At 39.9% G+C, this 27,543-nt stretch overlaps 1 protein-coding gene across 1 annotated transcript; it reads right to left on the bottom strand.

Annotated features, from left to right (window-relative positions):
- Nucleotides 1–1,480: 1,480 nt before the first annotated feature.
- GXYLT2 (glucoside xylosyltransferase 2) lies at nt 1,481–27,543 on the bottom strand. The gene is made up of 7 exons (XM_070933561.1): nt 27,245–27,543; nt 11,694–11,886; nt 11,310–11,441; nt 4,156–4,407; nt 3,149–3,272; nt 2,310–2,482; nt 1,481–1,701 (listed from the first exon to the last, which is right to left on the bottom strand). Exons 1-7 carry the CDS (start codon nt 27,541–27,543, stop codon nt 1,519–1,521), a joined length of 1,356 nt encoding a protein of 451 aa, XP_070789662.1. The 3' UTR covers nt 1,481–1,518.

The following is a 27,543-nucleotide window of genomic DNA, read 5'->3' as shown; positions in this document are numbered from 1 at the left end:
AATATAATGAAAAATATTACTACATAAATATTTCAGACAGAAAAGAGCTATCTAGAACATAGTATACAACTCTATGTGAAAAGTCTGTTCCTCAAATTCTGTATGTAAAATGACAAAAATATATTCCTGTAAAGTGTTCTGCATTTTAACTCAGAAATGGATAAAGATGTTCGGAAGAATAGTTGTCTTAATCAGGTGTAGCAAAGATAGCAGACAACAAAATGGATATATTAATACTTGGTGAGATGATAAAGACAACTCTATGTTACATCATGCAAAGCAAAGAATATCACCTTAATAACTAGTTAAAACATTTTTTTCAGACAAGAATCTACTTGGTTTATTACATACAGTCCTTCCACCAAGCTTTAAAGAAATAACACCAACAATAGTTGCTGTTTTCATCATGTAAACCTTAGCAAAGAGAAGAAATTAACCTTCACCTCACTATCCTCAAGTGTCAAGGTAGCAAGGCTGACAATCCTTCTGGTTAAAATAGTTGGGGCACAGTTAGATTTGCTGAAACAGAATCCCCATATGATTTAATAATTATAATGGTCCCTAAAATACCAAAGAGGTAGATGTTCCTCAGTGAAATGGCACATGAACTGTGACCAATTGCAATCTGCTGGAAACCGTCTAAAAGTATGAGGTTCAAATTATAGTCTTGATGTCAGTTTGGCAATCAAGACCATGATGCAACAAAAGAGAGTTAACCTGCAGAAGGTCTAGAGGCAGGACAAAGACATTTTCAATGGTGCCCTAAAGGGAAGTTGGTGAATCAAGTGCCATGAATGGAAGCAGAGAGGAAGGCTAATTTCCTGTGCTGAAATAGCTGAATGGACTAAGTTCAACTCAAAGACAACTATATGGTACCAAAAGTGGATACTCACTGTGAATTGGTGAAAAGGGAGGGACAAAAAAACCCAAAGGTATCTTCTACTCTAGGTTTGAAGAGAATTGATAGTATGGAAATGCCAAAATCCAAAGTTACTAACATCAAAGAGCAAAGTTTCAAAGCAACAACATGCACTGAATGATGAACTACAGAATCCATCCCTCTGCCATTGTAAAAACTAAGTTATATCATTACGTATTCTCAGCAGTTATTTTCCAGCACAAGAAATATCTGTAAGAGCCTTCTCACAGAATTACAGAGAAATTCTCCTTGTATTTGTCTTAAGTTTCCAAATATTTATGTTCCTCATCTTACCTACAACAGTATTTTTCTTTTCTTTTTCCCAGAATTTAAACCATTGCTATAACCCCCATCAAGCTAAATAATGGAATGGTCATTATTATAATTAAAAATAAGCCTTGTCATTTTGCTTAAGCAATAACTGACTCAATGCAATCTTATACATGTCTAGTCAGAAATGTCTTACTAAGCTTCATGAATCTTACTCCCAGGTACCTGTTTACAGAACTGTAGCAAAAACCAGCACAGAACTTTCAGTTCACAGCCCCAGGGTGGGATATGATGGGTGACAAAAGCTCCATTAAAATATATTGCTACGATTATAATCTGAAATTGGCTCCAATATTGACAATCACATGTTTTTCATAGACCTTCTTCATGGTTCTCTCAATTTGTTTCAGAAAAACCTGTGGAATTCGCCCACATAAAGTGTGTACAGTATTGAGGAACTTGGACTGGAGAGGATAGTACATTGATTGGAAGAGATTGTCTTCGAAGGAAAACTAAAGAAGAAAGATACAAAAATGTAGTCAGCAACCTTAAATGGTTGGTTCATAGTTGATACTTATATGTGTCATCATCTTCTCCTACTTGGCACCAATAGAAAACACATAGAATGACTCTCATTTATTACATCTCCTCATCCTCGTCTTTAGTAACTTTCTATATTACTTAATCCGATCTACTGGGTATCGTTATCATCCAACTCTTTGTCCTTTTTTCCCACCACATATTTAATTAGTCTTAGCATTAGTCCAGAAAAGTACCACCTTCAATTTTTTTTGACTTGAACATTGGGATAAACTGAATTGGGACTCTTGATTCTGAATCTGGATGAAGAAGTTGTGTTTTATATGTCTTGCATCAAGAACATTGCCAAAGTCCCTGAGGACAGATATGGTATCATGGATGGAGTTCTATAATAGGAGCAGGAGGACCTAATTTCAAGCATCCATTCAAGTATAACATTCATTGGAAATTCTGAATAAGTTAGAATCTCTTAGGTTGCTCTACATTCCGGGATTCTTGTAACAATAAAACACATTACTGATACTATATATTGCAGCCTTATTTTATGCAAGAAATTGTGATTTGGCAAAACATCACTTACATCACGTATCACTTCATAGAGTGCTTTGAAAGTAGGTTGTTTATCATCATGATAGACACCTCGATTTCCATGCAGAATTGAAATGCCTTCTTCTTCTGCTCCTTTGCAGTTACTGCCATACATGCAGTGATCGGGTCGATAATTCCACTGACAGGGAAAGAGGTAGAGACATTCTAAAAGGAAGGAAAATAAAAATACATAAAATAGAGAAAAAAATATTAGCCAAGAGTAGAATGACTTTTTTTACAACCCTGTAACTCCCTTACAGGGTCGTAATTTTTTGGGGGAGGGGAGGGGGACTAAATGGAGCTGAGCATTTACTGGCCGGATGCCCTTCCTGATGCCACGTGGTCTTTGCAAAAGATATTTTTTCTTTCTGCTCTAGGACAGAGACATCTGCCACTACATAGAATTGAACTCTCAGCCTTCAGAGTGGCAGGCGAGCATCTTCACCTCTAGGCATCACACTACTCTATTATCCAAGAATAGAATGATGTCTAGGCATTGGCTTTAAATACAAGACATGCAAAGAAATCAGAATTTTTTTTTTATAACAAGATCATATAAATGATGAATACAAATATATATAATTCTGATTTTTTCCTGGTTGCTCCAATCAGTATTATGGTTTTTAAGAAAAGATAATTAGTAGAATTTTCAAAAGGTAGAGACTTCTAATGATTGGAAAAAGATATAGAAATATATTATGGCATAAAGGGACAATAAAGCAACACTCGTACTTGGAGAGTCTCAATTTTTTAAAATTATTATTATATACTCAAAGTTAAAATAGTGCTATCATTATATTACAATATCCTATATACTTATAAAGTATGCACCTGGATTGAAGTAAAAAATAATATTTAGCAAGTCCTGGTCTCCCCACGTAATATAATTTTTATACTTTTGGTATAACGGGTACAACATCTCTTCCCATTTCAAGCCTGTTGGTATCAAGTTGTTCTGAAATAGAGAAATAAATGATTTGATAAAGTAATTGTAACCACAAATTTACAAACATAGCAGGAGGAAGCTATAGCCATGGTGCACCTTCTAGCTGGGTTCAGTGACCAAACAGTATGAAAAAAGTTGCTTTCAACAAGATGCCAAACAAGAAATCTACCTTAGTATTCTGCCTGACAAATATTCAATCACTCTTCCCCCACTGGGTGTGATGGTTAAGGATTATGGGTGCTGAAGTCTAACATATCCAAAGGGTACCTGAAAGACTGGCTACACTGATAGCATTTTTAGTGTGTCAATCCTTTGTGTAGAAGCATTTGAAGGCCTACAGTTCATGCACTTTTACAGAGGCACAATTGAGAGCATTTTAACAAATTGCATCACTGTTTGGTTTGGTGGCAGCAGTGCCTCTAAGTCTGTGGTTCTCAACCTTCCTAATGCTGCGACCCTTTAATACAGTTCCTCATGTTGTGGTGACCCCCAACAATAAAATTATTCATAAGACCATTGAAAATATGTGTTTTCCGATGGTCTTAGGCGACCCCTGTGAAAGGGTCATTCGACCCCCAAAGGGGTCCCGACCCACAGGTAGAGAATCACTGCTCTAAGTCTTCTAAGTCTAAATCTTCTGCCGAAATAACTGTTCTTTCACTATCTCTTAGAACCAGTTTGAGTACTTATTGATCTACATGGTGGACATTTCTCAAAAAAAAAAAAAAAACATAGTCCATGTTACGTTTTCATCATATCAATGCCATCTGTACAGAAAGAAACTAAACTCCATAATCTGTCAAAGTTTTGCACAACTAACAAGAAATGGAGTAAAAAACAACTCTACCCCAACAAAGTTATTCTTCCCAAAATAAAAAAATGATCTCCTTACCTTGAATTGGGTATTTCTTATTCGGGTTAAATTCATTAGCATGACACCAGAATTCACCCCAGTGGTTCCATAGTATGGGTGGCGAGCAAAACGACTATACCAGCCAATCTTTGGTATTTCGTGTTCCGGTGCCATTGCAGCCAACTGGGTGGCATTAAAAGTTCTCAGAAAGCTCCAAATGTCATCAATGGGTCGCAGGAATAAGACATCTGTGTCCACATACAGAAGGGAATCCACATCCTTCAAAATCATCTTTGGAAAAAGCCCAGATGGTTGAGAAAGCCATATATGCAGGAAAACAAAAATAAATATATTAAAAGACTCACAAATGGATATATACCAATCACAAGGCAATCACTTGCCTTTCTGTTCAAATAAAGAGGTTCTGGCACAATGCTTCAGGGTCAAGTAGACAGGAACAAAGGCAAGAGGAATGGGAGAGGGGAGGTCAGACGCTGCTCAGTAGTTTGCACTTCCCCTCCCCCCAAAAAAGAAAAATGCATCAGCTTTCTTTTCTTTTTATTGTTAAGGAAGTTACTTCCCAACACCAGAGTTACAAGGAAAATAGATATAGAATTGATAAATTATTAACCTGGAAGAGGAATCCATTGCTTGCTTCAGAGAAAAATCCAATTCCCCTTTGAATGGCAAGCAATGTCTTCCCTTCTTAATTGCCAAGCCTCCTGTTTTTGCCTTGTTTAGAGGGCTCAGAGATGAATCAAGTTTTATCTGTTCAAGTCTTAAGCCATATCAGGCAGTAGAGAGTTTTTGAAAGCACACAGTCTACAAACTTTTCCTTACAACCCATTCCACTCCAACAGGAATGGAAGAAAGCCAATCATGGTTAATTCACCCAGGGTTTTATAGTTTTATAATGGAACAACCTATTGTATTTTTCGGAGTATAAGATGCACCGGAGTATAAGACACCCCTTAGTTTTTGGGGAGGAAAATAAGAAAAAAGCTGATTGGCAGGTGGATCAGCTTCCCAGAATACCCCCAATCAGCTGTTCTCAGAATTTTAGCAACAAGTTTTTTGGTTGTGAATTCTGTGCCTTGCTTTTTTTTCTGCCTCTGAAACTTCTGAAACTCTGTTTCAGGGAAAACTTTTTTCCTGCCTCTGAAAGCCTCCGAAACAGAGCTTCAGAAAAAAAGCCTCTGAAGCTCTGTTTGAGGGCTTCTTTTCTGAAGCTTTGTTTCTGATGCTTTTTTTCAGCCTCTGAAATCTCAGTTTGAAAGGCTGGGCAGGGCTACATTCGGAGTATAAGACGCAGCCAGATTTTCACCCTCTTTTTTGGGGGGAAAAAGGTGCGTCTTATACTCCGAAAAATACAGTACAGCACAGATTGCTGGACAGACTTCAAGATCCTATTATATCCTCTTGTTCAGACAGAAACAATTATATCTGCACTCCATCTTGTCTTTCTCAATTTGTTTCTTCCTTTTGACTTTTTGATACAACGATCACATTCGACTTTTAAACTCTCTGCCTTATCCATATGTTAGTAAATCATAACTTTCCCGAACCTAGTGGTCTCCAGACCTGATGAATTATATCATCTGGAGATGGTGATCACTCATCTTTGGCCCACCTGAAGGCACCAGGTTGGGGAAGATGGATTTATTAGAATATGATGTTGTTGCAGATATCTTCCTTCCTATAACAAATGAGATCAAAAACCGAATTCCAAACTTTCAGCATACATATAGAGTGTTCTGTGATTGAGCTGTAGCTCTTGCCCAGCTTGAACTGCTGGAAAGAATTGTCATGGAAGACACTGGCTCACTAATTATATTGATAACAGTGTATCAAATGAATGAATTATAATCAGATTGTTAATTCTTGTTTGCCATATGCCCTCTTGTGGCCATCATGTTCTTTATAAATCTATCCCTAATTTCAATAATTTTATACAACACAGCAGAGTAGATTTGAGGCTTTGCACAGTGCCTCTTCCTTAGTTTATCTCCCCTCTAATTTTACCAAAAAAACCCTCACTTTAATTGTCTTCATTCCTAAACAACTCTCTGATTACTGTATTTTTCGGTGTATAAGACGCACCTTTTTACCCCCAAAAAGGGGGTGAAAATCTGGGTGCGTCTTATACGCTGAATGTAGCCCCACCCACCCGCCGGCCCACACCCTTCGGCCATTTTCGGCCAGTTCCAGGCGGCAGGGATCTGGGTCGGGGCACAGCCTGAGGAACAACCCTCAGCTCCTCACATTGCTGGGGAGTGAAGTCAGTGCGGCCAGAGGGGTGACCAGCCGCAAATTGTGGCACCCGCCTTGTTCCCCAAAGCTGCTGGGCAGATTTCGCCCCCCCCACACACACTGTCCTGAAGAGGGAGGGTTGTTCCTCAGGCTGTGCTCTGTCCCTCCCCCCAGACCATGCTAGGGGTCTCTTTGGGGGAAAGCGAGTAGTCCCTGCACCTCTCGCTTGCAGGAGGAAGAGGAGGGCGGCGCCACCTTAAATGCTGGTAGGCAGAGGTAAAATTTTTTCCTTGTTTTCCTCCCCCAAAATTAAGGTGCGTCTTATACTCCGGTGTGTCTTATACACCGAAAAATACGGTAAATTTGCAGGCACTATACCATGAATGGACCACCACAGTAAAGTTCCACCTCTGCAAACTCATGTTTGGAAAAACCTCCTAAATATTGCTACCCTAATTTGCAAATAGAAGGTTGGGGATAGAACCCCATCTATGTTCCTTCTTTTTTGTACTATGGGTAAACTAAAATATAATACATAAAACAAGGTATATCTTTAGGCTGGTAATAGCAATGGAATGTATTCAGATGTAAAAGCTTAGCTGCCATGTTTTTAAAAATACATTTTATTTATCTGTTTTAGTTATTCAATTTAGAAACTACCCATCTCCCTGACCACGAGACATGGAATACAGGCAATAAAGAAAACTCTTAAAAGCAAAGTCTGAATCAACTGAATTGTAAGCCTCTAAGAGTCATGGACAGAGATGGGCATCCATAGAAATTGAACAAACAAACAAACATCCAGTCTTGAAGTATCAACATCCCATTTTTTAAAATACATATCCTTTCTTGGGTAGTTATGTGAGCATACTCTTATTACTAAAAGTGACAGGTTAAATAATCAAAATAAATTGAACCAAATTATTATTTTAGGGTGTATCTTTCATTGGTTTGCATAAAGTGATTAATTGAAACAAGATGTTTACAGAGCCTGATATTCTACTAAGTAATTCTAGGACTTCTTCAGATTCCTCTCACTTAATCAAAATGTAACCCTTTTATGTCTTTAACATAAGTATTCACTAGGTTTAATGTGCCACCTACAGGTAGTCCTCAACTTATGACCATAACTGAACCCAAATTTTTTGTTGTTAAGTGAATCACCACAGTTAAGTTAATAATGCGGTTGTTAAGTGAATCTGGTTTCCCCATTGACTTTGCTTGTCAGAAGGTTGCAAAAGTCATAAATGTGAGTCAGTTGTCCAGCGTCTGCATTTTGATCACATGACCATGGGAATGCTGCAACAGTAGTCACTTTTTTCAGTGCCGTTGTAACTTTGAACGGTCACTAAATGAACTGTTGTAAGTCGAGGACTACCTGTACTGAGAGTTTTTTCCATTCTTTCCAGAAAGTATCAGTATGTGAAGCCTCCGTTGAGCTTAAGATTCCTATTTTGCCTTAAAAACCTAAGACAAAATCCAAATCAAAAGCCTCCTTCCACACCTTTTCTCTGAAATCTAGTCATCAATGCTTGCCTGCCCCATAACATGAAAAATACATTTAATTTTGCTTCTCTCCCATCCCTCCTTTTCTTTTTATTCCATATTGCAAAGAAGTTAAAAAGGGAGATGGGAATGAAACCAAGGCACAGACTGTCTTGTATTAGTGATTATACATTAGTCACTCTAGCAGCCTTTTTGGCTAAAGTACATTATAAAACTGCCACTAATAAATAAGCAGAAGTGCTGAAGAGTTCCAAAACAAAAAGCAGATTGTGTTGCGAGTCAGCAAGAAGCTAACATATTATCTGTGTCAGAATATGAACAGCACTTTATTAAACTCTATACAGGGGTGACAGCATGAACTGTGAGTCTTATTAACTGAAAAGGAGCAGCACGCTGAAATAAAAAGTGGCAAGCCCCTAAATAGTATCATGACAAAAAAATTGAAGCAGCAGCTGGATGCTTCGGTTCTTGGAGAAAATATCTCCTGCTGAGAATGACAGTTGTCACTTTCTAACCTTATTGCATAAACACTTCTATTACTCTCTCAAGATAATACCTAGGAAGAGCTAGTGCAATTTCACCAAAGTATTAGATCTGAAAAGTTAGGTAGGATGAGTAAACTTCTCACAGAGTGCACATGTGTATAAAACTAGGTTTGTTCTATGTTCTTTTTTTTTCTTTTTTTAAAGTAAAAATACTGAAAAATTTATCAGAGGGACAAACCTGGATAGGACAGATCTCTTTATCGCTGGATAGCCATGGTATTTATTTATTGTTTATTTATTTATTTATTGGTTCAATTTATATGCCATCCTTCTCCGGAGACTCAGGGCGGATTACAATGTGTTAAGCAATAGCCTTCTTACTTTTGTATATACCTGCTTAGTAGGGCTTTCGGGGGCCCCCCAAGTGGTATTCTTTTTTATACAAAGTCAGCTTATTGCCCCCACAAACCGGGTCCTCATTTTACCTACCTCGAAAGGATGGAAGGCTGAGTCAACCTTGAGCCTGGTGAGATTTGAACTTGCAGTAATTGCAGGCAGCTGGTGCTTTTTAACAGCACTTTAGTCTGCTGCGCCACCAAGGCTCTGTATAAAGTCTCCTGCTTGAGCAAGGGACTGGATTAGAAGATCTCCAACGTCCTTTCCAGCTCTGTTCTGATTCTGATTCTGGATGCAAAAGTGAAAATAGCTGCAATATGAAACTGAGTGTTCCATCTTATTCAATCTTAGTTTGCCTTGAGGTAGGCACACGAGGCTAACAGACTGACTTAACTAAAGGAAACAAACTCATTCTTAAAGTGGACAAATTTCATAGACATATATATTCTATTGTACAGAACAGATGAGAATGTTTGGGTCATGGAACCCTAAGAGCCACACTATTTTGAATGTGAGCGATGCTCTACCTAACAGAAATAAACATTATTTATTGTAATACTTTTTTTTTTTTGTCTGTTCAGCAATGTCCAGTTCTTGGAAACTGTCTGGACAAATCCCTGCAGTTTTCATGGGAACTTTTTTCAGAAGTGGTTTGCCCTTAACAGAACCAGAGGAAGAATGGAGTGAACTTAAAAGAAGTTGTTAAAGATGATTATGAAAAAGGATTGCCTAAAATTGGGAAACATAAAGCAAACTGAATGTCAGAACAAACCATAGAAATTGGCAAGAAGAGAAGTGAAAGCCAAGAAAAACAAACATCTCAGAATCTTAAGGGGTTTCAGAGAACTGTTAGAAGAGACAAGAAGCAGTATTACAACATCAGTAAATGCATTGAAGGTGGAAGCAGACATAGAAAAACAAGGAAAATATTTTTAAAAGTCTGTGAGTCCAGAAGCAAGTTCCAATCTTGGAAATGATATCAAAAGAGACCAATTGATAGATAATGATCGATTCAAAGGAGAGCAAACCAAAATGGAAGGAATATTCTGAAATATTGTACAACAGTAACTTAGATGATATTTCCTACTTATGAGAACTTCTAGTACAGAAGATGAAATTAAATCTGCACTCCAGTGATCACCAAGGCTACAGGAATTGATGGGAATACCCACTGAAACATGACAAGCAGCAGCAGAAGAATCAGTAAAGTTTCTAAGCAAGCTATGCCAGCAAATTTAGAGAATGATACAGTGGCTGAGAGACTGAAAGAGGTCAATCTACATTCCAATATGACAGAGAGAGAGAGAGAGAGGGGGGGGGGACTGACTTAACAGAGTGCAACTAAGCTATCATACAATATCCTTAATCTGACACGCTAGCAAAATAATACTTGGGATTATCCAATACAGATTAGAGCTCTGCATGGAAAAAGAGACACCAGATGTACAAGCTGTGTTTAGAAAAGGCCGAGAAATATAAGTCATTATTGCTGATGCACACTGGATAATTGAAAAAGCCAAAGAATGCCCCAAAGAAGACACTATGTGCTTCATTGATTATAAATGCTCATAGTTTCAATGGATCGAGTTGGGTAATTACCAGAATAGCAGAAAGCACAGAGGTGAATTAATTTCCTCCTGCTGAGACTTGATGGGAAAACCCTTCTTGCAGCTTGATATATGCACAGAGGAAATCCCCCACTAGCATCTCTGGAGAATTTGCCCAAGAAGCAGCAGCATCTGCAGAGAATGGATTGTCTTCAGACATGAAGCTGTGGAGGAATAAGCTAAATTTCTCCTTCCCACAATCCCAACTATTACCAAGGCCCTTCTCTAATTGGGTGCTACTCACAATACAATCTTCCAGCTATAATTAATCATAGGTAATTTGAACCAGAATCAGAACCAGTTCAACAAATATGTACTGTCCACACTGCATCAGTTTCTTTTCCAATGCATTCTACTGTTGTCCCTGGCTCTCCATCAGTCTCATATCTTGATTACAAGGTTTCTTAACTATGCTGTGGGAGGGAACAGATATAGTGAATATTCCCAATAATTCCAATATGTGTTAGTCCATAAATTCCATCTTTCCCAGCAGGCATGAGAATGATAGATATTGGGAACCTATATCCAGGAAACATTGGATCTTCAGAATGGTAACCTAAACTGGGCAATTCAATTTAGACTGCAATCAACCACAAAGTCAGTAAATCATATTTTCATCTACTTGATATCCTTCTGACCTATCCTCATAATACAAATCTTGAAATAAAACCAATGAAGCATGAAACCAATCAATCCCTATCTTTTTCTTGTTGGCTGAGACAAATTAGATGTTATGTGTTACATCTCTTTGTTACTATACTGTATTCAGCTGAACAAAGATATGGAACTAGGATCTTGATTTCCTTGTTCTGAAAAGATACAACAGGGCAATAAAGGAACTGGGGGCAAAAGGACCATAATACCACTTTGCATTCAGGTTTCTAACTTTAAGACCAACAAAACCTCTTATGTCTTTTGCGCTTCACATATGACATTTTGAGTACCTTACCGGAAGAAAGAGGCGTTGAGCAGCACATGGCTTGAATAATTTTCTCCACTCTTCAGCATTTCCAACTGAGAAGGAGATTGGGTAGACATTGTATTCAAACTTCTTTGAGAACGAGGTAGGCCATTCCTCTAACTGCAAAGCACAAGAAGGAAAGGGAGAATTAGCATTACAGGGAGGGTGCCTTTTGGGGAGCAGAAATGCTATTCAAACATCTTTAACTAATATCATGTACTAAGGCTGAGCTTTACTGAGAGCTTAGGAGCAGAAGTTCAACCACCATTAACTCACGGCTGACAGAGCTTTCTAGGAGAATCTGTAACCTTTTAAACAAATCTGAGGCTTAGCGGTTGTTTTTAAACAAAGAAATCACTGAAAGAGACTCACTTTCTTCTCAAACTCTGGCTTCAGGGAATCCTCGGCAAAAATATGAAATTTGAGCTTCTTGTTGCTAAAGAGAACTGCTGATTTCAGCATGTTGAGAGTTTCTAGCAGCCGGTCACCACATGCTACAACTGCAAGATGCATCCATTGCACCGAAGAAAACTGGGCTGCAGAATGCTTTTGGTCCTTTGGTCTCCTAAAAATAATTGTTTAAAAATGTACATGAATCATAATCAACATTTTAGAGGTACCATGATTAAAGAAATATATATTAGAAGAGGTTGCCACCACTTATTTTCATTAGGTGACTGAACCAACATGTGGTTAAGATAAGATCTTCCTCAATTGCTTTCTATCAAATTTACTTGGGGTGTTTTTATATGGAGGGAATTCCACATAGCAGAGGCAACAAAAATTACTGCTATCAAGTAAAATCTGGATAGTTTCAGTTGTTTCAGAAAACAATCACAAGTGAGACATGAAAATGGCTCTAACATCACACCAGCAGCCATGCTAATTGTGGAGATACATTTCCAAACATGCCAAAGGCCTCACTGTTCTACAGGCAAAGTTACTTAAATGGTTTCCCACCCACCCACAGATTTTAATCATTCTGCCTTTTCGTATAAGCCTGAATTATTGATATAACCGCTTAGCAATAAATGCAGCTCCCTGTTTAACACCATGTTGACCACAAATTCAAAGGTCTTCTAAAATGCCCAGAATTGACATGCAGATAGAAATGGTTTATTTAGAATGTTATTAATCTGAAAACATGGCTCTCAGCACAGAATCCTGGCTCCTGTAGTGTAAAATACCAATGGTGTTCAGATTATTTCATTGGTAAAAAGTGCCCATATTTTTTTCACCAAGAAACTAAAATGTCTAGCAATAACTGCTGTTCCATATTGCAGCATAAATCTACTTGTGCCTTAAGGGACATTAGATTTCAGCACCTCACTAGTTCAGCAATGCAATATATTTAATTAATTGCTTAAAAGTCCATAGGCTTTTGTCTTAATTAAACCTCTATTTTTGCAATGGATAAATAATGGCACAAGGCATTTATGCAAATAGTATTTACTTTCCAGCCAATTAGTGAAAAGCCTACTGAATTATTAAAGTGTATAATTGGTTGCTTCTGGTTTGTATGCTCTTTCTTTCCCCCTTCTGACTATTATGTCTTTTGCCCACTTCTTTTAGGCTTGTTCTTAATTGTGTCAGTAAATCAAGCTCTATACTAGTGATGGCTAACCTTTTTGCCATCGCGTGCCAGGAGGGGGGGGGGGCGGGGGGAGGGTCACGCGCGCAGGTGCCCACGCGCATGCGTGCGCAACCCCCTCCACCCCTCCCCCCCCGCTCCTGGCACACGATGGCCTGGTCGGCCCGTTTTTCTTTCTTACCTGGTTCCAGATCCTCTCTGTGTATCTGGGAAGGGCGAAAACAGCCTTTCCCACTCCCTTGGAGGCCCTATGGAGGCTGAAAGGGCCCATTTCCCAACTCTCGGTGGGACAGGAAGTGACATTTTTTGCTGTCCCCAGCCTCCAGAACCTCTCTAGGAGTCTCTAGGAGCCTCTCTAGGAGTCTCTAGGAGCCTCTCTAGGAGTCTCTAGGAGCCTCTCTAGGAATCTATGGAGGCTGGGTACAGGAAAAACCATCACTTCCTGTCCCACCGGGAGCCAGGAAATGGGCCCTTTCAGCCTCCGTAGGGCCTCCAAGGGAGTGGGAAAGGCTGTTTTCGCCCTTCCCAGATACACAGAGAGGATCTGGAGCCAGGTAAGAAAGAAAAACAGGCCTTCCCCACCCCGCCCCCTGGCCCTCCAGAGGCAGGAAACAGCTTGTTTCCCTACTTCTGGTGGGCCCAGAAGGCCCGAAAATCAGCTGGCCGGCACGCGCATGCGCCCCAGAGCTGAGCTGGCGTGCCCACTAATATGGCTCCGCGTGCCACCTGTGGCACGTGTGCCATAGGTTCGCCATCACGGCTCTATACCAAAAATGCAACAATGACGTGGCCGTTGCCTATGCATTCCTGTTAAAGTATGAAAACCCCTAAAAGTGTAGTGTGCTAATGACCCTTTAACCAGGAACACTAATTTTATGCAGAAGATGACACCTAGCCTTGGATTCTTGGAAACATCAGGGTGTCTTGGATGCCAACCCAATCCTAAGTAATGATCAGCAGCGGAAGAACAGAGGCTCCATTACACTAATCTTAACTATAGGGAAATTGGCTTTACTGTTACTTGATAAATTATTTCAGCTGTATTTCCTGGAAGTTTTTACTGTTTTATTAATTATAAGTAGTCTTAGGCTTATGGCCATGTGTCTGGACCCTGATGGCTGGTGGCCCCATGGCAGATCCAAGACATGGCAGATGATCGCATCAACGAAGACATAAAATGTGGGGGGCGTCACCCCTGAAAACACCCTGGATCTAGCCAAATAGAGATGGCTTTGCCAACAAGTGGACCCTGCCATAGAGAGAGAATAATGCTAGGAAGAAGATGAGCCCTCAACTTATGACCATAACTAAGCCCAACATTTCTGTTGCTAAACAAGGCTGCATTAAGTAAGTTTGGTCCCATTTTACAACCTTTTCTGCCACTGTTGTTAAGCGAATCACTGCAGTTAAGTGAATCATGCAGTCGTTAAGCGAATCTGGCTTCCCCCCTTGACTTTGCTTGTTGGAAGCCTGCTGGGAAAGTTACAAAGAGCCATGGTGGCACAGTGGTTAGAATGCAGTACTGCAGGCTACCTCTGCTGACTGCCGGCTTCCAGCAATTCAGCAGTTCAATTCTGACCAGCTCAAGGTTGATTCAGCCTTCCATTCTTCCGAGGCTGGTAAACTGAGGACCCAGATTGTTGTGGGCAATATGCTAACTCAGTAGACCACTTAGAGAAGGCTATAAAGCACTGTACAGTGGTATAGAAGTCTAAGTGCTATTGCTGTAAATGGCAATGTATGAAAAGCAGTCGTAAGTCACTTTTTTTAGCGCCACTGTAACTTTGAATGGTCACTAACAGAATGGTTGTAAGTTGAGGACTACCTGTATTTTAATTGGTTTATAATTTAGAATTGTAAGCCGCCCAGAGATGGCCGCCTATAGAAATTGAATGAATGAATGAATAAAACTTAAAAACTTGCCACCAGCTCATCAATTACTATTCAGTCCAGTTTGTCAAAACAGATCAAAAACTTAGATTTCCCAATTGTCCACACTTCAGGTGTGTAACTCTGGAAGTATTTATTTTAATGACTAACTACAGCTGCCCATTTCAAGAATCTGGGCAGCTAGCAACAATTAAAAACACCATATTAAAAATATGATAGTAAAACAACAATACAAGAGCCTTGGTGGTGCAGCGGACTAAAGTCCTGTTAAGTAGCACTTAGCTGCCAGCTGCCTGCAATTACTGCGAGTTCAAATCTCACCAGGCTCAAGGTTGACTCAGCCTTCCATCCTTCCGAGGTAGGTAAAATGGGGACCCGAATTGTGGGGGCAATAAGCTGACTTTGTATAAAAAAGAACACCACTGGGGGGGGGCGGGGGGGGCGGGGCGAAAGCCCTACTAAGCAGGTATATACAAAAGTAAGAAGGCTATTGCTTAACGCATTGTAAGCCGCCCTGAGTCTCCGGAGAAGGGCGGCATATAAATCGAACCAATCAACCAACCAACCAATCAATCAATCAATACATGTGTAATTAGCATTCAAAACAAAACAAAACCCCCAACATCAATGCAATATAGCCATTGCACAGGCTCTGCTACACTCACAGATTCCCAAGTCCAGACATCAAACCATATCCATAAGATCTTGCAAATTCAGCTATCTCAATATCAGGGAGAGAATCTTCTTTGTAGTAGCCACCTTCTTTTCTGGGACTTTTATTCCAGGATGAATGATCATTTAGATCATTCTTCATTCCAAGCAAAGACTTTTTGGTTTTTTAAAAATTTGTCTGCCTTTTGCAACCTAGCTACTGGTTTGCTGTAATTTAATATAATTTCAATGTTATAAATGCTCCTAAGAATTATATATTGCAAAACACACAAAAAATTCAACCTTGGAATTTATATCTAGCATTAGGGAGCAGCATCAAGTGTTGATACACTTGGAGAATCTAAGATCAGTTGCAGTTTTAATTTTTTTTAACTCAAATTCTAAACTGAGTTCATGAAGTATTTCAAATGTACTTTTGAGTGTTTTTGTTATCGACCTCAGTCTTTGAAGATAGTGGAGGGAATACATTCAGATAAGTAGAGAAATAGATATTCCTGGTCAATTAACTTGCAATTTCCGGATTAGTAATTTCCAGGCAACAATCTGGATTTAAAGCAGAGATTCACAAACATTCTTGGTACACTATGTTTTTATTGTCTCAGTAAACCTTTCATGGTGACCTTAGCCAAATAAATACCTAATATTTACATTTATTAAGTTTTAGATTTAGCTAATTTTTAAAAAGACAAACGTAACCAAAAAAATTTTTTTTATAAAAGAAGTCATAAAAAGAAATAGAGGTAATGCAAACCACAACAATTATCCCTGTGCCGTGAATAGATACACATACACATAAGTTGCTATTACCGTGTTTCCCTGAAAATAAGACCCCATCTTATATTTTTTTGAACCCTGAAATAAGCGCTTGGTCATATTTTCGGGAGGTCTTATTATTTTGGGGCATGTGGAGCAAGATGGGGTTCTTCTTGCCATCTTACCTGATTCCCAGCTTGGCGTTTAAATATTTTTGGGAAGGGATTTTCGGGGGGAGACTTATTTTAGTGCATGCGCTCAAAAGCCCAATTGGGCTTATTATCAGGGGATGTCTTATTTTTGGGAAAACAGGGTAGCTCCCCATCACAGTAATGGTGGCAGCTTTTGGCAAAAGCACAAATGGCATGGACCTTGGTAAGAGCTTCTGAATCAACACGACTAGGGAGCAGACTGCTAGTTTCTTTGTTTGCTTCTATTTGAGATAGCTAGACACCTGTACTCAGCAAAATTGCAAAAAGAAGAACATTTTACTGAAGCTTTGAGACTCACTTCATTAGATCTCATAAGCAGAATTTATACAGATTGTTTGGAGAGGACAGGATGGTATGGACAGATCATAGGGTGGCAGAGACAAATTCTCAATGGCTGGATGAAGATTAAAAATAAGGATTTGACAAGTGCCTCTATTACATGACATCCCTTAAGAAGGACAATACAACTGCAAGCCTATGCAATGCAAGCATTAAGCACTTCAAACAATGCTATGTGAAGGCCTGGAAAAACAATTGCAGAAAACAGTCTTCCTTCTGCTCTGGGAAAGGCTATACAACTATTCAAGCCCCCAAGCAGATTCACTGTTGCCAGGATCTCCTATGGTCTCTCTGGCAAAAGACCAACTTTAATAGAATAGTTTTCCTTTCCCAGAAGCTTAGATGACTTTCAGTCATCCTCAGCTTGATTCCTATCAAGTTCCAATCACTTCAAAGCCTGGCAAAGCAGCACTTATCTGCTAAAAACAGCTCCAGATAACTTCTAGTCTATGTTGATCGTGCTTATTTTGAAACCAATGCCAATCGCACCATGAAAATATATTTACACTTTTGCACTGTTTTTGTTACACATAATTGAAACTACAATCCTAAGCATAGGCATAGCAAAATTCAATTTATGTTCACTCAGGAGAAACTACTCTCCTGGGATGGGAAGGGGAGGAGGTGGGGAGAGAAACAGCCTGAAAAAAAAAATCAAGAGAAAATCTTTGTTTTACTCCCCAAGGGTCTCAATTTTTTATCTTTGAAAATACAGGAAAATTGAACTATGGAATATTTCTATATATCTATTTAAATGCATTTGTTTTATTCCTTTTGTTACTGACGCTTTTATGCCACTCCAACAGACTTATATTCCCTTTGGTGGTCAAATAGGTCCATCCTTCCTGTAGAGATCCATAGCTCTATTCATCCCAACAGCAGTCAAAGAACATCTGCCTATGACAAAAGGCAGGTGTTAATTTCCACCATTCTCCAATTGGGTGCCATCTGTTCTGAGACAAAAACAAGGCCTAATGTGTGATTACCCATATGCGTTGCGGCCATGATGTCATGGGACAAACCCATGGTTATTATGATGGGGATAAATTCCCAAGTTGCTTCATAGCTCAACACCAGGGGTGGCTGAGTAAAGTATAACAGCATTAATCTGTGGAACCCCATTGCCACTATTATTATTACCGTAGGGCATTGTTACAGTAGCCAGGAGACCACAATCCTATTGCAGAGTAGTAGTTTGACAAGTCAAGGTACCATCCCTGTTATAGGAAATGTTTGTGTGCTCTCCAAGGTGTGCTACAGGAAGGCAAACTGGCTTCACATCAAAGAGAAATACATGCAGCTCTTCCTGCAGCATCACCCAAGGACCCTCCATCCAGGAGTTGCCTCACAATTGGGCAGCACAACTGGGAAGGTTCAGAGCCATCAGAAATCTGACTATCTGCACAGAGCACCAGCTTGCCTCCCGACCGAAGTGGTACCTATCTATCTACTTATATAGAACATGCTTTTGAACTGTTGAGATAGACAGGACCTGAAGCGGAGGACAAGAGTTCACTCTGCTATGCAGTGCTTGGGCTCGAACCACCAAAGCTGAGACCAACTCCAGCGTCAAGCCACTGAGTCACTGTGCCTATGATTGCCATTACTATAGTAAGATCAAACACTCTCAAGGGTTGCTATTCTGCACCGGGGGAAGGTACAACAGCAGCAGTTCTCATACCTATTTCTGGCACCCACTCAGATATCTTCTAGCTTCTAAAAGTCATCAGGGATTGCAGCAAACATCTCATGTTCTAGCTTGCGGCGGCTGCCACACCAAACCCCAGAAGGATGTTTATGAGACAGGAACACCCCATCTTAATTCAACTAGGACTGAGTCACACAAAGTATGAGTCACACAAAGAATGCTTCCTCATTCACCGATTGTGGAAAAGCTGAGATGTATTGCAGGTAGGCCTAATATTAAGCAGCAACTTAATAGCCAATTGTTTGTATATTGTTATCAAACCCATTATTTCCTCAAATGATTTCTTTAAATGTAAAACTTTTAGACTTTTAAGTAAAGTATCAGGTTATTACAAATCCTAGGTACAAGAGGTATACAATACAACTATCAAATGAAAGCATTTCTTCTTCAGGAGCCCTAACTACTAATATGCTGAGATAATTTGCACAGTAGGGTTTCTGGTAAGTAAGCAGGACACTGCAAGCGAAATGCAAGAGAAATTGAATTTCATCTGATAATTATTGGTCCTTTTTCATTAGTGTCTATACAAGAGAATGTGTGAAGAGAGAAGCTGGCTGGAGCTGCACAATCTTTGGGGGATTCGTGGAAGTGGATAAGTCTTATCTGGCGATATGCAGAAAAAGTACCATGCTTGTGTTCCTGCTTTAGGTGGATCCCTCCTACATCTGCACCAAGGACAAACTCATTGTGCTGCTAGAAAATAAAGTGGAAGAGTGGAAGCACGCCTGGCCATGCTGAGGTTCATGCTGAGGTGCCTGTGGTGGCCTGAGTGCTCTGCCAGAGAAAACAGGCTCCTGAGCTCCGTTTTCGGCTGCAACAAGCTCCATTTTCACTGGTAGAGGCACTGCAGGCCAGTCCTTCGCTGTTTCCAGGGCAGTCCCATGGGCCAGATCTAAGCATCCCATGAGCCAGATCTAAGCACCCCATGAGCCAAATCCGGCCCCCAGGCCTTGAGTTTGACACCCCTGGTTTAGGAAATGAAAATAGTTAACTAGCTAATTTTTTTTAGCTCAAGAGCACCCATATTTCAAAATGATCAACATTCTGATAAATGTGATCTGTCAAGCTGCAATTACCTAGTAGCCTCAGTGGGCAAGGATTTAAAGGAAAGGTTGCACAGAAGACAGCAGTAAGTATTCTCAGCCTAAACAACTAAAATTCAACTAGATTGGAGTGAAATTTTAGATATCTCCCAAGATGATTATGCAACAAAATGTAGAGTCCAATTTAAAGCAGATGTGAGAAATTTTATAGGCAAAGTGCCTTGAAAACATACCACACTGAGTCAGTTAATACCAGCAAAAAGCCAAAATCTTTTAAGGCCGCTAATTACCCAGAGCTGAGCTGATGCTCTAAGCAGCACAGTCAGGGTATTGTACTACATTTACTGCCACTAAGCATGCCCTGAAATTTGAACATACTATGTGCAAATCGTTGTCCACCAATATTACACTGCTGTTAGCCTTTATAACAGCACAAAGGAGTAAATCACAGGCTTTCCCCTCCTACCTTTACAAAATAATCAACGTTTCACCAATCTTTTGATAGTTTCAGAGACAGCTGAGAAATGCTGATAATTCTCTCTAGCCTTAGAACCATTGATTGATTTTCTACTTTGTCAAACATTAACTCTTTCTAATTTTTTAATGCTGGTTCCATATTTCTCTGGTAATTAAAATGCTCATTTGATTTGAAAACAAAAAGTTTTCAAAACCTTTATAACAGGATCAGCTCTAAAATCCAGTAGAAAAAAACTATGGCTTTAAGGACCATCCATGAAATCAATAGTAATTATAACTAATTACCAGAACTGTGCCATTAAATTTAATGTCTTAATAAGTAAAACATCAAGGAATAACTTGCATACAGTATGTAAACAAACTGCTTAAGATCAAATGTGAAATATTTCATCACCTCAGACATGAAAACTTTCAAAGGAATGATTCATAGATTAAGCAAAAAGAAAAAATGCAATGCAACCATAAACTATCAAATTTTTCCATGGCTTGACTTAAAATTTTGTTTATCTACCCGTAAATATTGGCTATTTACCTCAACCTAAACTGTCCCTATTTTTCCCATGGAACTTCAATGACTAGCAGGAAACATGGTATAGTATCCGTAAACTTGGACTATATTGGAATTAAGACAGTCAGTTTAATTACTTTGTTGATTTCTCTGAAGAACCCTTGAGCCAGGACAAGGACAAGTTTGAAGGGGCCAATAAAGAACTTGACCAAACATTTTAATTCAAAAGGGATACTGCCAGCAGCTTAGAAAGAAACTGTGACATGATTCTGTATCTGTGTAATTCACAGCAGGGAATTACATCTACATACCAATGTCCTTTAATATGAAAAAAACATTAAAACTCTAAAAGATTTTGAATAGAACTGTTTGCATATTTCTTTGAACAATTGTTATCAATTATAACAATTGCAGAAAATGAATGACCTGAGAAAGCCAAGAATGTTATCAATCAGAATCTGGTGACTCAGTTAATTTGTAAAGCAAAGTCACAGAAATTTCAAGGAAAGGCAGAACGCAATGATTAGCAACTTCTTTTTCATCGTCCAAGTTTGTAATCTATGTTAATCTATGATTAACACAGTAGATGTTTAATGTTCCAAGCTGCCATAATATGGACTGCCTATTATTACATATGCATATTTAACCTGCATATGAAATAGAAATAAATACTGGATTTTTCTTGGTATTATTTCAATTGGTGGAAAATTAGGCAAAAATGGTTGTTCTCCAAATAATTTGGGGTTAAAAATGTCTACACACAAAATGATAGAGGGCTAACACTAGAGAACAATGTACTTATTTAGGCATTGTAGGCAATATTGTAAGTTTCAGGAAACAAAACAGATAAAATAAACTTTAAGAGATCAATTCTTATCCCTTAAAAGATCGTCCCTTATTTATATTCATTTTTCAGTGCAAGACTAGCAAAGCAATTCTCCAATAAAGGTAGTCCTTGACTTATAATCATAATGGAGTCTATCCATTATGATTGTAAGTTGTGGTGGTTATAAAGCAATTTTATGATCACTTTTTGTGATCATTGTTAAGTGAATCACCATTATTAAATGAATCTGCAGTTGGTAAGTGAATGCTGCAATCGCTGAGTGAACCCATTGTTCACTATGGGGTGTTTTGGCCAAAAACCAGAAGTAAACATTGGTTATCAGAAAAAGTCATTAAATCACAGTTGTGTGACCATGGGGCACTACAAATGGCCATAAATGCACTCTGGTTGCCAAGTGCCTGAAATGCAGTCATGTGACTCTGGGACGATGCATTATAACACCAAAACTAGATGTTAAATACTTTTTGGGAGATATATTGTAATTTTGACCAGTTTTAAATCGATGACTACCTTTATGCAAGGAAGAGAGATAAGACTGTATAAGAGTCCTATACGCTACACCACCAGAGGTGGTATTCAGCCGGTTTGGACCAGTTCACCCGAACCAGTAGCAGAAATCGCAGGGGGGGGGCACCCAACCCGGCTCTATGCCATCCTATTTAGGCACGTTTTTGAGGCCAGGCGCATGCATGGAAGGCTGGGTGCATGCGCGGAAGGCCGGCACATGAGCGAACCAGGCACTCACGTGCACGGCGAACCGGTAGTAACATAATGTGAAATCCACCGCTGTACACCACCCATCTCAGCCTACAACAGGGAAAGATTACAGATCTCCTGTATGCACATTGCTTCTTCAAAGCACAAAATCCCTGAATAAGGTAACAACAGATGCTCCATGTTCAGCTGGCTATTAATGTTCTATGAAGAGAAATACTGCTATGCATTCCCACATGCGTGCAGTAAACAGATTATTTTAAGCAAAGTGTCTTTCTTCTGAAGTTCCCTTCTGAAGGCTGTAAACCTTTTGAGTTGGAATTACTAAAACACAGTGCTGATTTGCATCATAGGTTACATTCCATTGTGGCATATGGAATGCCCTCCATTGAAAGTAGTGATTCTTAATTACATTGTTTTTTCCTTTCTATTCTATTCAACTTTCCCTCACACCAGTTTTGTGACAGACACCACACCCCAGTTCTGCTACATTCAGCAAGCAAAAGGTAGTGTCTTGTCCTTCTATCCCACTCGTACTTTGTCTTTGTTCTAACTGCTCGACCAGCAGATATGCTGCCGAATCCCTGCCATTTTTTTCAATATCTTTCTGATGACAGAGGCATAGTTAACATTCTGTTCATGCAAGGTAGGAGTTCTGTCTGTGTTCATATGAGAGCAGAGGTGGGCTGCCGCCGGTTCAGGCCGGTTCGCCCGTACCGGTAATTCCGCCTACCGGCTGAGCTCGCCCACCCATCCTGGTGCTATCCCATCCTATATATCTCATTCTGGCTTGCTTGCCCTGCCCACGCAGGCCAGCTGATTTCCGCGCCTTACCCGCTCTACTAACCGCAGCTGCCTGAGAAATTGTGATGGAAGCCACATGCATGAAATCGCCGTGTGTTTGAAGCCTCGTGCAAGGTGTATGCGCGAGCAAAGCGTGCACTAACATTTTCGGTTCTGCACTAGGCGAACCGGTTGTTACATTACGTGAAGCCCAACTCTGTAAGAGAGCATCTAGTGTCAAGCTTCGATGCTATCTCAAAATAAATGACCTTCCAAACTTCCAATCTTTAAGGAAATTTTCTCTTTATTCGAGTACAGCAACCGGATCATGACTCTGCACGGTCAGTACTGACCTTTGCCCCCCAATCCCTCCCTTTCCGATCCCCAATTCTCTGCTTCTCATTGGCTATCTTCCAAGTCACTCTCTTGATTTCTTTTCCTGTCAGTTCACAGGAATGTCCCCCCCCCCCTTCATGTCCAAGGAGATCGAAACTTCAAAGGGATTTAGCAGGCAAAAGTTCAAGCTTCATCCTCCCTTTTCTATGTCAGCGCCGAGACGCTGACATCTAGTTTATTTGGGCTCAGTTCAAAAAAGTTGAGCAGGATCAGAACTAGTGAGCACTGGACAGGAGCACAGTAGGAAAGTTCAGTGACTGAGAAGAAGGGAAGGGGAAACCACCTCCACCAGCTTAGCTGAAGCAAACAGAGCCTTGATCTTTTCACACGTAAAGGGCTTCCACTATATCTTTCTCCTCCACCACCCTCAAGTCAGCTTAACTATAGTGTAAGGTTGGAGCCTTACTTGTCCTTTCTGCCAGAGTTTTTTTTTTCTCCCCACAGTAATGTATTCATTTGCTATTGGCTGAAATGTTCTTGATCATCTAAGATATGCTCTGAAGAAAAATGACTTCAGGAGGCACAGCAGCTAACAGAAAATGATCCTGCTTTAATGCAGCCATTTGAATTCCATCCATGATTCACTAGTGGTCACAGTAAACATTCTTTCTTCTCAATCAGATACAAGGCTAGTTAGGAACCTGGAGCTTTAATAGGATAAAGAATAAGATCTCAGAAAATGGAGCATTCTTTCATTCGGAACATTTCTGTGCAACCATGAATCAAAGGCAGACTGGTTTTGTTTGATAGATGAGGTCACCCTAATTTAGAAAGGGGGTGAGAGAGCAATTTATTTCAACCCAGAGAAAGCATGCAGCAATTATTTGTACTTTACCAAATTAAAAGCCTATTATTTTCTAGCAATTTTATTCTTACCCTATTTTTCTTAAGTAGCATAACAGGCATAAATTGCAGTATGTTTTTCTAATTGCCATTATATAAAAAGCTATAATTAATGTCTAAATTAAAGGCATGTTGACTGTTTGGTTAATTATTCAACCTCCTATTATCATATGAGCATCAGTAAAGCCACACACCTGTCGTGACATTTGGTAATCAGTGGAACCATTCAGAATGAACAAATCAAGAGCTGCTTTTTAAGACTGATCTTTTATACCGTAAAAGTGAGTTTCACTCCACATTTGGATGAAAAAAAGTGGACTTTTAAGCTGGATAAACTAATGGCAATTTTTTTAGCTAGCATTATTTCCATGGGGAAAATAAGTTATTGCTTTACCCAGTTTGCTTCCAGGTTTAATTCAAGGTGTTGGTTATTTCCTTTAGAGCCCTTTGTGGCATAGGTCTCAGCCCAATAGGCTTGGGCCACCCCATTCACTCTGGGAGAAGGGGCATGCTCTAGATCCCATTGGCCAAAGAATTGTGGTTGACGGGGGTCAGAAGAGCCTTTTCTGCCATGGCTCCTGTCTTTTGGAATATCATGACCCCCAAGGTAAGATCTGCCCCCACCCTCTTGACCTTCCAAAAGAGGCAGAAAATCTGGCTTGGCAAACTGGCTTGGGACCCTGATAGGGGGAGTTTTAGAGGTGGCTAGTAGATGGGTAGAAGGTCCCACTTCCACCCAAATATGCATTGCTTCTTTTTATTTACTTTAATATTAGCTTTAATGTTTTAACTTTTAATGTTTTAATCTTGTATTTGTTTTGTTATTTATCGTACTCAAAGCTGCCCAGAGTCACTTGATAGTGATATGGGTGGCATACAAATTTAATAACTAAATAAAATTTAAAAAATTAAAAATTGCTTTGGCACCATCATCCTGATTCAAACCATTCTTAGGTGGAACCGTGGTGGTTGAGTCCACCCACTGCAGGAATCCTCACATCTTCCTGGAGAAATGCCTAACCAACCTGTCAAAATGCGTACAGTGTGACTATGTGAGACAATCCAGGAGCAAATACAGTAAACGGGTTTATATTTAAATAATGGTTTTATCTACAAAGAATATATACATACACATACTTTAGTCAGACCTCAAACAAACAGCACGGCAGCACACACGGAGAGAGATACGCCCCAACAGGGCCTCTTCTTATTACAGGCTCTTAAAGTGATATTAGCCCAAAAACCTTGCTGACTCATTCCCAGTATTATATCATTGCAGCAGCTGGTCAGCTCTTAAATCATTACCCTGACACAACCTTTTCCTAAAAAACTCCAATGATGGAGCATTCAGGATGACTCCAGGATGCACCTATCCCGCTGCTCCATAGATCTCACAGTCAAAAATTACTCATTTTGAGCTTGCATCTCACTAACTGGTCTATGCTTTATGCTAAGACACTACAGAGAATAAATCTACACCCTCTTCCCTGAAAAAGTCCTTCAGATTTTTGAAAAATTGCTATAATGCTTCTCTTTAGCCTCCTTTTCTTTAAGCTAAACACCTCGTCCTTTCAACTGTCCCGAAGATTTAACATCCAAGCTTCTCATCATGTCTATTGCTCTTCTCTTCCCTTTTTCCAGTTCAACCTCCATGCATCTGATAAAATTTAGAACTTAAGTGTCAGTTTTTAATATTATGGTTTGTTGCAGTCACCCAGATGTTTAAACTGGATTTGGCATTTTTATCCTCCTGTCAAGTCCTTCCCAAGGACCTGGAATAGGGACATTATTAATTTTATTTATATCCTGCCTTTATTGTTTTTTATAAATAATTGAAAGCAGTGAACATACATAATACTCCTCCTTCCTCTTCTTTCCCCACAAAAGCAACTCTGTGAGGTGAACTGGGCTAACAGAGTGACTGACCCAGTATCACCCTACTGGCTTTCACATCTAAGGACTAGAATTCAGTCTCCTAGTTTCTAGCCTGGTGCCTTAATCATTTAATCATTTTGATCATTAATCATCTGACCAAACTGCCTCTCTATTTAGTTCGAATATTGTGTTAAGCCATGGTTCTTTATTTCTTTTTCCAAATGAGTAGGCACAAGAAAACTCCAATGTGGAACTGCTGACAAATTCCCACATAGCTTTCAGCAATATGTAAACTAGCAGTTAAGAACATTACTATAAGCATTTAATTGGAACAAATATACAGGACAGGAAGCCAATGCATGTCATCTTTTCGAAATAATTCAAAACTTTGTTATCTCTATAGAGGAAAACCATTAAGAGTGAAACAATAGTAAGCAGAGAACAGTATAAACATTCCAGAAACAAAGGATTAAGCATGGACGACTTCAGTTGCTGATACAGAAACATTTTCAGGAAATCAGTTTGGGCAACTGATTTTTCTTCCCACCTACCTGTCAATGGGTTTAAAACTAGAGACTATATTGGGATTGAGTGGATCTTTAAAGGCTGCTTAACATCCTGTATACAGCTGTGAGTTCACCTCACAAAACAATAGGTTTCTGAGCAATATATGTATGTTCCAGAAAAAGAGAGAGATGTGGCCTTTCAGTGTGTGTATATATATACACACACATACACTCTCTCTCATAGTTCTAACATCATTGTATACAATCAATAGCTTTACAAATTATGCATACAAATTTACATTTCCCACACCACCACCACAGCCTGATTATTAAATGACACATTAAACATGGTTGTTGGACAATACCCTACTAAATGGCAAGCTGCATGCCGGTTTAGCATCCGTGTGAACATACTTGTGCCATGCATCTTTCATATGTTTGAAAGTATACGGAAGGCACCAATCTGCATTTTGGAGTAAAATCCCTCAAATAAGAATTCCAACCGCAATCGGATAAAGTTTCAATGACTTTTTTTCCCCCTCCTCACAAAGCAAAAAAAAAAAAAACCAAAAAAAAACCCCAAGGAGTTTACCAGCGTGGCTCAGGGCGTACCTCTCGGAGAAACCCGGTTCCCACCCCAAGAGCCGATAGAAGGATGAGGCCCCACCTCTCCCAAATCGCGACTGACCGACCCATTTTGTATCAAGACACGATCCACCGAGGCTCAACCCGCAAGAAAGGGATCGACTGACTCGGAAAGCTTTACCGAAGGCTCGTTGACTTCCCTCTGGATCGACCCGCGCTGCGTTTGCCTGCCTTTCGGTGAGGACGTGGCTCCCGCTTGGAAACCCGAACCGCTTTTTCTTTCTCTGGCTCCGCCGGCTGGACGGGTCTGAAGCGAGTCTGGAGCGGCGGAGCGACGTCGTTCCCGGCGGCCAGGGGCCCCGAGGGGCTCTCTCCCGCCGCTGGCAAAGGCGGCTCGTCGGCGTTGGCCACCAAGAGGTAGAGGAGCAGCAGGAGCGCCAGGCAGAGCGCCAGGGCCACCACTTTGCAAGAGACCCTCAT

The sequence above is a fragment of the Pituophis catenifer genome, unplaced genomic scaffold (genome assembly GCF_029215685.1).
Source record: "Pituophis catenifer annectens isolate HBS135680 unplaced genomic scaffold, rPitCat1.0.hap2 SCAF_2, whole genome shotgun sequence".
Taxonomy (NCBI): Eukaryota; Metazoa; Chordata; class Lepidosauria; order Squamata; family Colubridae; genus Pituophis; species Pituophis catenifer.
The sequence above is the reverse complement of the archived record's forward strand: the minus strand, read 5'-3'. Positions and strand labels throughout refer to the sequence as shown.

What these genes read in the sequence shown, in the direction of transcription:
- GXYLT2 (XM_070933561.1), bottom strand. Translation starts at nt 27,543, where the DNA reads ATGAGGGTCTCTTGCAAAGTGGTGGCCCTGGCGCTCTGCCTGGCGCTC. An exon ending in CTCAACGCCTCTTTCTTCCG is followed by an intron (nt 4,408 to 11,309) that starts GTAAGGTACTCA and finishes CTTTTTCCAAAG; the next exon opens with ATGATTTTGAAGGATGTGGA. An exon ending in TATTTTTTACTTCAATCCAG is followed by an intron (nt 2,483 to 3,148) that starts GTGCATACTTTA and finishes CCTTCCTTTTAG; the next exon opens with AATGTCTCTACCTCTTTCCC.